Source organism: Branchiostoma belcheri, unplaced genomic scaffold (assembly GCF_001625305.1).
Source record: "Branchiostoma belcheri isolate BF01 breed outbred unplaced genomic scaffold, Haploidv18h27 scaffold22, whole genome shotgun sequence".
NCBI lineage: Eukaryota > Metazoa > Chordata > Leptocardii > Amphioxiformes > Branchiostomatidae > Branchiostoma > Branchiostoma belcheri.
The window spans coordinates 72,529-87,111 of NW_017803713.1; the positions used below are offsets into that span (position 1 = coordinate 72,529).

The 14,583-nt window shown below is 40.2% G+C and overlaps 2 protein-coding genes across 2 annotated transcripts; both read left to right on the plus strand.

Annotated features, from left to right (window-relative positions):
• Positions 1-24: 24 nt before the first annotated feature.
• Positions 25-4,438, plus strand: LOC109470080 (zinc finger protein OZF-like). The gene is made up of 5 exons (XM_019768858.1): positions 25-416; positions 1,495-1,745; positions 2,195-2,414; positions 3,815-4,332; positions 4,416-4,438. Exons 1-5 carry the CDS (start codon positions 25-27, stop codon positions 4,436-4,438), a joined length of 1,404 nt encoding a protein of 467 aa, XP_019624417.1.
• Positions 4,333-14,164, plus strand: LOC109470328 (zinc finger protein 585B-like). The gene is made up of 6 exons (XM_019769245.1): positions 4,333-6,021; positions 9,994-10,128; positions 11,151-11,267; positions 11,501-11,579; positions 12,341-12,530; positions 13,952-14,164. The coding sequence occupies exons 1-6, from the start codon at positions 4,452-4,454 to the stop codon at positions 14,114-14,116; spliced, it is 2,256 nt and encodes a 751-aa protein (XP_019624804.1). The 5' UTR covers positions 4,333-4,451; the 3' UTR covers positions 14,117-14,164.
• Positions 14,165-14,583: the final 419 nt, after the last annotated feature.

The following is a 14,583-nucleotide window of genomic DNA, read 5'->3' on the forward strand; positions in this document are numbered from 1 at the left end:
TCTTTACAGAGAAATCTTTTGAAAATGGCACATCCAGTAGTGCAGACTGATAAATCCTTGGTAAGGCTGCTACCAACTGATGCTGAGGCCAGGCTCGACCCCCCTACTGCTCTCTCCAGTGGAGACGTCACATCCTCTCCTGTTGCTATGGCAACGTGCCATCCTGACACGTCAACACAACAAGGCCCTGCAAGAAGCACACTTGCTACAGAACAAACAGATCTGACAGTTTTGCGCCCATGTAGGACCAGGGAAGACTCTGTGTATGATGTGATAGAGAGTGTGATACAGCAGGCACGAGCCAGCAGGACTGCCCGTGACTCTGAGGGTGAAGCTGGTCCACTGACACCATCTACATCTGCACAGCTAACTCTTGAGTCTGAGGGTGATGATGGTGACTGCAGTAAAGACATGGGGTATGTATATATAACACATCAAAGAAAAGACAACAGTACATGTATCCCTCATAAATTGTATATTTCTCTGTATACTTCAAGTTATACTACATGCTTGTAGTAATGGGATGGATGTACATGTAACCTGTCACAGTAGAGATGGAAATCCAGTAGAGTTGGCAACTCTACTAGTAGAGATGCCAATTCTACTAGTAGAGATGGGAATCGTATTTATACGATTCTAGCAGGGCACAGTCATATTAGTTACCTAATTCTAGCAGGGCACAGTCATATTAGTTACCTAAAATGTTTTGGAAAATAGACTGAATATTTCACACCTTAATCATTACTCAATAGCTGTTTGTACATGCCACTGAAATGTAAAACAGAGACATTTGCATCAGGCCATTATGAGTTAGAGACTACGTATTCCAATCTGTCCATGCCTCTATCTGTTCACAATGGTCTATGACCTGGTCCAGACGGCTGTGCTAATGGTTGAAATGTGTATTGATAGAAGCTCAATTTGATATCTGAAATATGAAGCAATTTAATTAACTAAATTTATAGTAATTGTGAATGTAGGCTTACCTTATAATATGATAAATTTGAAACTTTAGGTGTTCTGGTCTATTTAAAACAAAATTGTTCCTTGCTAGAATTGGAGAATATCCTGGTGTAACTCAAAGAATTCCCATCTCTACTGTGACATAACCCATAACCCAGAAGTCATGACAAGGACAGGAATGTAATTTTAATGATGTAATGCCAGCTCATGATCACCAACCCAAGTTACCCAACACACTAACCACAAGGCTAAAAGGACCAGTTGGCCATGGACTGGTCAGTTGGTAGCACTTGAACCCCACTGTTTAAGTGTTACATATTTGTATCATGAATACACACACTATTTTATCAGTATATAATTATGGTTACTATAGTCTATACTGAGTTATATACCATTGTATGTACTATACATGATTGTACTAGTATAAAGTAAATGTACAGTAACTAACCAAAATCTTGTAAAACAAAGTACAGAGCATCCTGAATCTATCTTATAATATCTATAATATATAATATACAAATCTTATTTCAGTGCTGGACATGAGGAGGCCACAGATGGAGTTTACGTCTGTCCCGTCTGTTCCCGCGAGTGTTCGGCGCCAAAGTACCTGAAGCTTCACCTGCTGAAGCACGAGAACGACAGACAGCGCCCGCTGGACTGCGACGTGTGCGGGAAAACCTTCAGTACGCACCAGAGCATGAAGCTGCACAGATACACACATACAGGTGGGAAAACCTTCAGTACGCACCAGAGCATGAAGCTGCACAGATACACACATACAGGTGGGAAAACCTTCAGTACGCATCAGAGCATGAAGCTACACAGATACACACACACAGGTGGGAAAACCTTCAGTACGCACCAGAGCATGAAGCTGCACAGATACACACACACAGATGGGAAAACCTTCAGTACGCACCAGAGAATGAAGCTGCACAGATACACACATACTAGTACAGATGGGAAAATGTGTGCTTTGTTTCAAAGTGAAAGAATGAAAGCAGATCAAGGATGGGAGTATATAGTACAGGACTGAGGTATATTATATACCGGTAACTTATGTGTATACTAGTATTGTTCTTGAATCTGACTCAAGCTCGAATTTTATTTTTGGTTCTACTTGCACTTGACTCTCTCTATATGTACATCTACTAGTATATAAATATAGTTAACTCAGCATGCGTAAAGCTTAATGAAGGTCTGTCTGACCAGTTGTTTTTGTACCAAACAGGAGAGAAGCCATACGTCTGCCAAATTTGCCACAAGCATTTCCGACAGGCAGGAACACTGAAGCGGCACATGGTGACCCACACGGGGGAACAGCCGCACCGCTGTCCACGCTGTCCACGCCACTTCTCCCAGCGCAGCAGCCTGACAGCACACCTCAGACTGCACACTGAACAGAACTCCTTCCTGTGTGTGCACTGTGGCAAGAGCTTCAAGACTGAGAGGTGGGACAGGGCTCGAAATACTTTTTTTCTGCATACATACAATACATGTACCTGTAACATGTACAGGTAACTCTGAAAATTATCTGCACCAAAAACATTTTACCTACACCACTCAGAATGCAGGAAGTATGGATCACACTAAAAATTGTTCAGAAACCATTGCTGTTATTTCTATCACTTCATTATAATTAGGTGGTAACAGTCAATAGTAGTAGTAGTCAATGCAGCAAAGAACTAGAAAGGCCAATATTTGCCTTGGAGCAAATACAGCGATGGGTTCACCACATTTTACGACATGGCAGGGAAAGAATGAGAAACACAAGGGAAAACAATGATTTACATTGATATAACTATAATATGAAGTAACATACAACTAAAACAACAGTTGGATAGCTATTCCCTACTTTATTGGTTAGGATTTTTAATTGCATAATGCAAACTGTTGATTTTCAAAATAAAAAAAAAAACGTTCATGCCCCGCATTCCAATGCTGGAGCAGGACAGCTTGAAATACCTACCAAAACACTTGAATACAGACATACTGTCAGTATGGAAATGCTCTGTGCAATCAAGTTAAATCCCAACAGCCAATCAGCAAGAAATGCTCTGTGCAGGTGGAAATGCTCTGTGCAGGTGTTAATCAAGTTAAATCCCAACAGCCAATCAGCAAGAAGAATAGAGGAAAGCTGCATGCCTATTGGTTGATGCCCTGCATTCCATTGTGATGACTCATGCCCAAACGTGGTAAACATGGCACACTAACACAGTAATACATTTGCTATAACACAGCCAAAAAACTCAAATAAAACCATTCTAAAAGCCTGTATCACAAAAATTTAAAAAACGCCTAGGGGTATTTGCCCACTGTACCTCCATACCAAATTTCAGGACCTTAGGCCCTAAAATGAAGAAGCTGAATCCATTTAAAGATATGGCAGGAGGAGAAGAAGTAGGAGAATCATCAGCAAAGACAATATGGTTTCACCACACCACGAAGTGGTGTGGTGAACCCATAAAAATACACATACTAGTATACATTGACATGGATACAGTACATGGACAAGTGCAGTTAATATCAGTTTGTGTTGGAGTCAAAGTGCATGCTAGCCTCACAGACAAAGCACCAGCAAGTTAGTGAAAAAACAATGTTACCAAACCTACATGTATTTTAGCTACCGAATCTCTTTTATCCTCTCCACTATTTGCAGAGAGGACAAAAAAAAGAGACATGGCAGATAAAATATATTTTTAACCAAGCTAAAATAATGATAGCTCTTAAAGGAGGTGAGTGTTCCGCGGTTAGGATAGTTGGAATAAACTTATTTGCCTAAACCATGATTATTTGTCCAATTTGAGTGTCTACTGGCTACTCCATTTCTTTTTTTATTATCTCTTAACAGGTACATGAAGAGACATCTAATCTACCACACAGACAGACTACCGTTCTCGTGTGAGCTGTGTGACAAGCGGTTCCGTACGCGGCTGAACATGCGGCGCCACATGCTGCGGATCCACCTGCTGGCCACCCGGAAGGTATGCAGGTGTCTGACCTGCGGGGCGGAGATGCAGAACCCGGGCGCGCTCAAGAACCACATGGCCGTCCACAGCGCCGGGAGGAAGCCGTACCGCGCGTACGTTTGCGAGATCTGCGGTCGGCGCTTCCAGCAGCGCTCCAAACTGAAGAAACACAAGCAAGACAAGCACGGAGACAGCGACGAACTGGACAACCATCCTGGACTCACACCGCAGGTCCGTGCGGACCAGGTTTGCCGCGTGATGACGAGGACTACGGGACAGCAGCGAGTGACGACGTACGAAATGATACCCAAGGACCTGGACCAGTTTGCTCACATTGTCTTTCCAGTGAACGGTCGGCCTTCCAGAGAATCGGACAGAGAAGGGAGAGGCCTAGGGGAGAGTACCAATAATCTGCCTTCAGCTGCACCAGAAGGAAGAGAGTCAAACACTGAAGAAACAGTAGCAACAGTTACCCCTGAACAGCCTTTCAGAGTGGGCAATGTTAATGCTTCAGCTAGCATGGTTACACCTAGTTCAACACCTGTGGGGTATTCAGCTTCACCAGCTGGAGTTTTCTCCACCAATACAACAATTTCAAGTCCCCTCTTACCAACAGGTGCCCAGGCAGCTGCAGCTGGTTGTTTGGCTGCAGGTGTTGCAGATTCCTTCAGCGCAGCTGGTACCTTAGCTGCAGTGAATACTTTTGTCCCCAGTGGCTTAACAGTTGCAATGAATGCACCGGCTGTCACAAAAGCTATTCTCAACACATCTTCAGCTTCATTTGCTGCTACTACTAGTTCCTCTCTACCCTTAGATGTGTTAGGCGGCAGTAGCCAATCAGTTTTGTCTGCCGCCAGCACTAGGGAGTCGGTGTCAGAAACTCTGGCAGCTCTGAGGGCCTTAGCTGCTCAGGAAGGTGACATGTTCCCACCCGCTGATTTCGATGTAGGAAACAGTGGAGGGCAGTATGCCACAGAACAGCAACAAATGAGCCATGAAGTTAGGAATTTGGGAACAAGTAGTGGAACACAGTGTGCGTTAGAAAGACACACACAACAGAGTGTGGAAGCCTCTGTTATCCCTCCAATAGGAATTGCTGATACAGTACAACAAACAGGAGAAGCTAATTATGAAGGTGGGTCTGAAACCCCGGGAACGAGAATACGGGTGGAGTCCCAGAACCAGGCTCTCCTGTCCAGAGTGCTGCTAGCAGGGAATGGGAGGGAGAAAAGGTCACCGGGGTCACGGTGGGAGGGGGGCGAGATCACCTGTAAGACATGCTGCCAGAGCTTCCCGACCGTGACCAACTTCCAAGAACACTTGAAGAAGTTTGGGAAGATCACGTACTGGGAGACGACAGAAGCTGGAAACAAGGTGATGGGTTTAAGATGCGTCTCCGGGAAAAAAGTAGCAAAGAAGAAAGAAAATCCCAAGAAGAGACAAGGAAAGGGAAGGAAGCCAACACATACTCTTGGTGTGCAAGAGCTCGTACCTGGTACAAGTAGTGCCCAGGTGTTAGATACAGGAGTGCCTTTGATACAAGACTCACAGACACTTAGCCACGAGCATTCTTACCAGAAACCTTATGAGCGGGAGTCAGTCGTTGAGTCGACTAACACCACAACAGCTTTTACAAAGTCCGTCCTGTCAAATGTGTCTTCTGTAGTGCCTGCTTCAGATGGAACGACGATTCCAAATAATACTAGTACTAGTAGTGAAGACAATTTTCCCATTTCTGTAAACAACAGCAATGACCAGAATGCTACAGGCCTAGGAAATTATGTCAACACCATTACGGATGCAGAAAGAACCACTAGAGACAGTTCTGAAAATAGACTGGCTGTGCTCTCACAATCAAATAACACAACTGCAAAAACTGCTGCACAAGGATCTGGTCCCACTGGCTGTGAACTAGAAAGTGAGAGTTGTTCTGTAGAGAAAGATGACAGATCTAGAGAAAGTGGTGCTAAGAAGGGAGCTGGGGTGAAGAAGAAGAAGACACCGGCAGGTAAAGGAGCAGTCTGTCCCACCTGTGGAATGAAGTTTGCCTACAAGTCAAGTCTAAGGACCCACCAGTTTATACACTCAGGTAGGGGTTATCTTTGTATATCTATAAAAATAACTTAACTGTTAAAGGGGCATCATTTTACAATTTTTCCCATGAAATGAAATAGTTATTTGAAAAAAATCTTTGTGCAATCGTCATTTACTACTTCTACTCTTCAACATATTTGTGCAGTTACATGTATCTACCCGGTAACATTCATGACATTCATGGTTGGTGGTCTGAGAATGTAAATAAACATTTACATGCTGACAGCTGTTTTCAACTTACACGCTTATAATTGGCATCATATATTTGGCACTTTCACCTCCTGAATGTATTTTGCAATGGAGTAGGTTGAAATTGATTCCGTCAACACTTATATAGATATGACCAGAAAATTTACGTTTTGTGTCCTAATGTTACATAATGCAGCTTAAATTTGCCCTCTCACACTTTTATTCTTGTAGAGCATCACCCATAGACGCTTCAACAGTTTGTTTTTAAGAGCGAATGTCTGTAAGGATCAAACAATGGTGGCACCGGTCAAAAAATCGATTTGGCTCATTTTTTGCACAGTGATAGTACTTGGTACATAACCCCTCAGAATAGCTTTCTTTTTGCTCAGAACCCCTTGTTGCCATGGCAACGGGCCAAAGAAGTTTTCAGGGCATTTGTCCAGATTTTGGCATGTACAAAACATAGAAATTGGCTAACTTTAGGGCACTATAACTGATCAGTGCTTTAGCGTAACGACAAGAGCAAGATGTGCTGATCAGAGCAATGCCTAAACTTGTATAAAATAGCAGTAAAGCCAATGTTCAGTAAAATCTGAGGTCTTGGGCACCCTGAATACAATGCACTGTTTTAAGGGTGTAAAAAAACTGAAATTTTGCCCAACTTTAAAGCACTGTAAGTCCCAAAAGGGGAGGATGTTTTGCTTGAAATATACACTGCATAATAAACCACTCCAGAGGTATCATATGCATGCTTGCAAAGTTTGGGTTCTTGTTTCGTTGCTACGCACTTGTCCTTAAACGTAGGTCAGTTTTCGTTATTTTGATGATATGTCATTTTGTGCTATCTTTGAACTAACATAAGCTCCAAACCAAACTAGTTCTTTACTTGAAATTTACATGAAGTATTAAACAACAAATTGTCTATGAAATGCATTCTTGCAAAGGTTGGGTTCTTGTTTTGTTGCTACGCACTTGTCCTTTAAAGTGGGTCAGTTTTCATTATTTTCATAATATGTCATTTTGAGCTATCTTTGACCTAGCATAAGTTCCAAACCAAACTAGTTATTTACTTGAAATTTACATGAAGTATTAAACAGCAAATTGTCTATGAAATGCATCCTTGCAAAGTTTGGGTTTTTGTTTCGTTGCTACGCACTTGTCCTTTAAAGTGGGTCAGTTTTCATTATTTTGATAATATGTCATTTTGAGCTATTTTGACCTAGCATAAGTTCCAAACCAAACTAGTCACTTACTAAAAAGTTACATAGAATATAAAACAACAAATTGTCTATGAAATGCATGCTTGCAAAGTTTGGGTTCTTGTTTCGTTGCTACGCACTTGTCCTTTAAAGTGGGTTAGTTTTCATTATTATGATAATATTTCATTTTGAGCTATTTTTGAACTGACATAAGTTCCAAACCAAACTAGTTCTGTACTTGACATTTATTTACAACATAAAACAATATGTACTCTGTGGAATGCGTACTTTGAAAGTCTGGGTTCTTGTTTTGCTGCTACGCACTTGTCCCTGAAAAAGGGGCAATTTGCATATTTTCATGTCATCTTGTCCTATCTTTTGACTCTCATAAGTCTCAACAGTAAACTGTTTTGCTATTTAAATTTACACTGAATGTAAACCTATATATTGTCTATGAAATGCATGTTTGCATAGGTCAGATTCCTGTGTTCTAGTGGCTGTACCTGTCCCTGAAAGTAGGCCATATTCTTCACTTGTCCACTAATACAAAATATTGGCTATCTTTGGGAGTCTAATATGAAAAAGGAAAGGTTTTAATTCTTCTATCTCTAATTTTGCCAGATCTATGCCTTGGGTTGTTTATGAAATAGTTAGCACCAACGTTTGCATGATATAGTTGTAGCAATGTGGCTGTTATTGAACGTATGCCATTTTATCTTAATTTGATGATAACAGTCTTATACAGTCATATTTAGCGTCCCCACATTATTGACTCTCGAAGACTTGACTTGTTTCTATATTTGAAAAAAATATAATAAATCCCTGCGCATCTTTTTAATATATAGTCTATCACTCTATGTCTATGTCTTTGTATAACTATGTCTATGTGGAAAACATGCATTTCAGTCAACTCCGCTATTCCTGTACATGTAGACTGTACTCATTTTGAGCAATTCCACATATTGTTTTATGTTGTAAATAAATTTCAAGTACAGAACTAGTTTGGTTATGTCAGTTCAAAAATAGCACAAAATGACATACTATCAAAATAATGAAAACTGACCCACTTTAAAGGACAAGTGCGTAGCAACGAAACAAGAACCCAAACTTTGCAAGGATGCATTTCATAGACAATTTGTTGTTTTATATTCTATGTAAATTTCAAGTAAATATCTAGTTTAGTTTGGAACTTATGCTAGGTCAAAGATGGCACAAAATGGCATATTATCAAAATAATGAAAACTGACCCACTTTAAAGGACAAGTGCGTAGCAACGAAACAAGAACCCAAACTTTGCAAGCATGCATTTCATAGACAAATTGTTGTATTATATTCTATGTAAATTTCAAGTAAATATCTAGTTTGGTTTGGAACTTATGCTAGGTCAAAGATAGCACAAAATGACATATTATCAAAATAATGAAAACTGACCCACTTTAAAGGGCAAGTGCGTAGCTATAGCAACGAAACAAGAACCCAAACTTTGCAAGAATGCATTTCATAGAGAATTTGTTGTCTTATATTCTATGTAACCTTCAAGTAAATAACTAGTTTGGTTTGGAACTTATGCTAGGTCAAAGATAGCACAAAATGGCATATTATCAAAATAATGAAAACTGACCCACTTTAAAGGACAAGTGCGTAGCAACGAAACAAGAACCCAAACTTTGCAAGCATGCATTTCATAGACAATTTGTTATTTTATATTCTATGTAACCTTCAAGTATAGAACTAGTTTGGTTTGGAGCTTATGTTAGTTCAAAGATACCACAAAATGACATATTATCAAAATAACGAAAACTGACCTACTTTAAAGGACAAGTGCGTAGCAACGAAACAAGAACCCAAACTTTGCAAGCATGCATATGATACCTCTTGAGTGGTTCATTATGCAGTGTAAATTTCAAGCAAAACATCCTCCCCTTTTGGGACTTACAGTGCTTTAAAGTTGGGCAAAATTTCAGTTTTTTTACACCCTTAAAACAGTGCATTGTATTCAGAGTGCCCAAGACCTCAGATTTTACTGAACATTGGCTTTACTGCTATTTTATACAAGTTTAGGCATTGCTCTGATCAGCACATCTTGCTCTTGTCGTTACGCTAAAGCACTGATCAGTTATAGTGCCCTAAAGTTAGCCAATTTCTATGTTTTGTACATGCCAAAATCTGGATAAATGCCCTGAAAACTTCTTTGGCCCGTTGCCATGGCAACAAGGGGTTCTGAGCAAAAAGAAAGCTATTCTGAGGGGTTACGTACCAAGTACTATCACTGTGCAAAAAATGAGCCAAATCGATTTTTTGACCGGTGCCACCATTGTTTGATCCTTACAGACATTCGCTCTTAAATTTTATCCACATTTATTTTACAAAAGCAGTATACATGTAACTCCTAATATCAATACCGTCTCCCACATGCATACAAACTGGGATTGACAAGGAAAGAATTGAATACGAGTAACTTCAAAATGGAAAAAATCAAACTCTCTGCAAGGATTTTGTAAATAGAGGGAGACATCCTGTATTTGAACACTTTTGGCAACCATGTGTAATTCTTGTTTTTTTCTCACATCTTATTCTAGGAGAGAAGCCATATCCCTGCACAGTGTGCAAGAAGTCTTTCCGTCAGGCAGGAGATCTGCAGCGCCACCTAGTGGTGCACACAGGCGAGCGCAGGTACACCTGTCAGGTCTGCAAGAAGGGCTACAAACAGTCAGGTGGGTCAGGAAAGATGCATGTAGCCATAGAGTTGAATTGGGAATGTATTGACCCTACGGGCCTATTTTTGTTAGGGGTCCATGCTTTGGTAGACATACTAGTAATTGCTTTTTCCCACTGTTGTGCAATATTGCAGAATGTCAATATTTTGTTCTGCAAGTCTGAAATACTTTCTGCCAATACACGTTAATAAGGACCAATACCTATGGCATATAGTAATTACACAATAATGTTGGCAATCATGCAATTTGAACAAGACATGCAAGATTACTAGTATATTATAATAGAGTCAGAAAACAAAAACAATATTGTACCTATACCATAGAACCCCTAGCTTGATTTTTTTCCAATCTGCAACATTGCAGGTTGCTTAATTTTTCTTCTGCAATGTTGAAAATATCTCTGCAAAATGCAGACTGCAGATGGGTATTTCTAACACTGTCATAAGGATATTTTATTTTTTCCTCAGGACAGGATTGTGAAAGTATCCATTAAAACAGAAATGTGTTGGGTTTTGGAATTATGTTAAGCTGGGCCTTGGAATACTGTTAACTTCCACCAATGTCATGTAAATTTTTACATTAGGCCACACCAATTTAATTTGTTGGTTCTCGGATTTTTTTCAGAAAAAATATGAAGCGACAGGGCGAAAAAAAATAAAAATAAGAACAGATCTAGGCAGCTATTATAGGCTTAAATGCTATGGAATGAGCCATGAAGTCAACACAAAAGGCTGGGTTAAAATTTAAACATTGAATTTTGAACATTTAATCAAACCACTGCAATGATAGATGGGAAAACTGTAACAACTAGGACGAAAAGGACTTTCTTCAACTGTTGGGGGCAAAACATGAGCATTTTTCAGTTGATTCAGGACCAGAATCAAATTTTTTTTTTTTGCAAATCAGAAAAAAACGAAGAGGCGAATCCGAGAACCAACAAATTAAATTGGTGTGGCCTTAGGATAAAGTTTAACCAGCTTTTTTCTGTTGCTGATGCATCTGTGTTTTCTCTTAATCAGGGGACCTTGCTGCTCACATGATGGACCACACAGATGATGCTCGTTTCTCCTGTCCTGTCTGCAGCAAGAGACTAAAGCGGAAATGTGATCTCAGGAAACACATGTACACTCATACAGGTAACACTGAATAAGTTGCATGATGGTAATGACATATTGTGACACTTAAATGTCTTTATGCATGTGTCTGTGGGGATGTTGCCCTTGGAAAATACCAGTAGCTTCCATGGCAGTAATCAATGTCTCAAGTCCTTACCTGACTACCCTAACACATTAACTCAAGTCTTAGACTATATCTTATTCATCACATTCTTGTTATTAAAGACAGTTACTGATTGCATGTTTGTTTCCAGGTTTTTACCCGTTCCAGTGTGACCTGTGTGGGAGACAGTTCAGGGAGAAGGCCAAGATGCTCAACCACAAACGCAACAAGTAGGTCAACTTCCAGACTAGAGCTGTGTACCTAAACAAATTTTAGGTACAGGTACAGGTACAGGTACACAGGTTTAGGTACAGGTCCGGACCTGAACCTGTACCTGAACAATTCGACCAATTTATATGCTCTTCTGAACTCCTTCAATAACAAAAAAAACATAAATAAACTTGATAATTAAGGTTTATTCTTTGTTTATGGCGAATGCTCAGATAAAATATAGGCTATATATATGTTTTTGTTTTCATGAACACACTGTCCTTACACAGGGACCCATTGTTAACCAGCTATTTACACATTTGAGGTCACAAATAGGCATAAAATTGGTGTGAAATTGTTTAGGTACAGTACCGGTACTGAGGGATTAGGTATTTTGGACCTGTACCTAATCAATTTTACAGGTACAGTATCGGTACTGCGTACCGGTACACAGCACTATTCCAGACCATCCTTGATCTGTTAAGAAACTAGCCTTTTCGTTTTTTTTACCACACATACCACATTCTGTTTTACGAAATGTACAAAAATGTTCATTTGAGAAGCAAACAATACATAATTATTGTCACTTCATACAAGTGCTAGTTATTACTGAAAAAAAAAATTACATGTTCACAGTGGCGACAGGTGCGGGAAATAGAAAGTCCAGTAATTATTTGTTAACTGCCATGATAAGTTCATGGTTCAGATTCTGAAGTGACAGTGAACAGTACAATGAAAAAAATAGGAATTACAGTAACCTGTTTGTTCTTTTATGTTCCAGACATGGGGCACAGAAGATATTTGTGTGTGAGGTTTGCGGGAAACAGTTCCACCACCCCGGCTGCCTGAAGAACCACCTGCGTAAGCACACCGGGAACAAGCCCCACGTGTGCGCCGTCTGCTCCAAGGGATACGTCCAGCGGGGCAAGCTCCTCAAACACATGCGCACGCACCAACAAACCAACACACAGGTGGGGAGATGTTCTTATCATATCTAATAAGGCCACACCAATGTAATTTGTTGGTTCTCTTGGATTCACCTATTTGTTTTTTTTCCCGATATCCCCCCTCCCCCCCAAAAAAAGATTCTGGTTCTGAATCAACTAAAAATGCTCATATTTTGTACACAACAGTTGAGGAAAGTATTCTTCCTACAGGTTTTTACAGGTTTTCCATCTATCAATGCAGTTTAAAATTTATTGTTTGAGCCTTTTGTGTTGACTTTATGGCTCCTATAGCATTATGGCATTTAGTGCTACATGTATAATAGGATGCCTAGGCCTGGGGTGTTTTTTCCCTGTCGCTGCATATTTTTTCTGAAAAAAATCAGAAATCAGGTTCTGAAAACCAACAAGTTAAATTGGTGTCGTCGAAAGTCAATTATATGTAATATGGGACCGCACCCTGTCACCACCCAAGGTACAGTAGCAGTTTCTATGGTATTGTCTATTATCACAGTCATACATGTATGTGCACTGAATATGGGAGCCTGCCCAGGGCTAATACTAAGATTCATAGTTTGGAGGAGGTTTGGAAAAAATAGAAAAAAAAATTGTATTTGGTGCAAGCACGTCTAACCTCTGTTTCGGGGGAAAATGATGTTAAAATTGGATAAAATAATTGAAATTGAAACTTAAAATTGTGTTTTGCACCTACAATACTTTAAGGAGCTAAAATTATGTTACCATGTACCAGCTGCATTTATCTTTGATTATATTTCATTCCATACCACATGGTATGGATGAAATATATTGTGTTCTCTCATGTTTCTCCTCCTCCTTCTCCTGCTACTCAGTCAGAGGGATTCAACTCCGCCATCATTCGGCCAAATGACCTGGAATTTGGCATGGAGGTAGAGTGGGCAAATACCCCCAGACGTTTTTTTTTTTTCTTTTTTTTCATACATGGTTTTGGAAAAATTTTTATGAAGGTTTTTTGGGGGCATTTTTTGACAAAAAAATTGATTTTTGGATCCTGAGCCCTGGTATTACAACCAAATGATCTGAAATTCGGTATAAGGGTACCTTGAACGTGTGTCTACAGAATAGCAGTCACATATTTGGCACTTCCAAATGACTCATTTGGGGGGGCTTTAATCATGGCTATTTTCAGCCAAAAAGAATGGCCCGTTCCATCTGCCGTTGGCCATCGAACACTGCTCGAAAACATCGAACGTTGCGGGTTACCTGGGGTCACGTTACTCGTAAGTCGTGCGCAATGACCCACATATTCAATTTTATGTGCCTAAGATTATTACTGGGGTAAGTTTGGAATAGTCCACTTTTGCGTGGGAGGGAGATGGACTGAAATATGCTGTATTTGCTCGCAATCAAATGTCGGCCTTTCTAGTTATTTTTCATTTCATTACATATGATGTTCTGCCCTTCCGCAGGTTCCCCAGTGGGGGATAGTGGAGGAGGTGGTACTGCAGGAGACAGGGGGCGTTAATCTGATGGACCAGGGCTACGAGGAGAACGTCATGAACGTCTTCAGAACCATCGAGGCAGCCCAGGCCCTCACCTTCATGCCTGAAGCTGTAGTGGAAATACAGCTGTGAATAGCCTCTACCAGGCTTCAGAGAGCACTTCGGCAGAATGTACTGAACAGAATGGACCATCAAGGCTAAAGGTCATGCCTGAAGCTTTGGTGGAAAAATCTTAAGCTGAAAGGCCTTGGAAAAGAAGCAACTGAAATATAGAAAGTATGTTCAGGACCATCACAAAGCAATACTATTGCTTTTACACAGTACCATCATAAGAAAACAATACTACTATTATAGTAGTAACGTTACATGTATTGTTTTCTAGTGATGGTACTGTGTAAACCAGATTGTGAGAGAGTGAGTGTGTGTGGTGCAGCTAATCTGAAACTACAATTATATATGTACCACAAAAGGAGTGTTGATGGTATTGTTTGTGTTGCTGTTTCTACCTTCATCATCATTCTCTTCTACCTTAGAGTAGAAGAAAATACAGAATACACAATGTAGACAATTATGCGATAGACAATCAACCCTCAACTTCT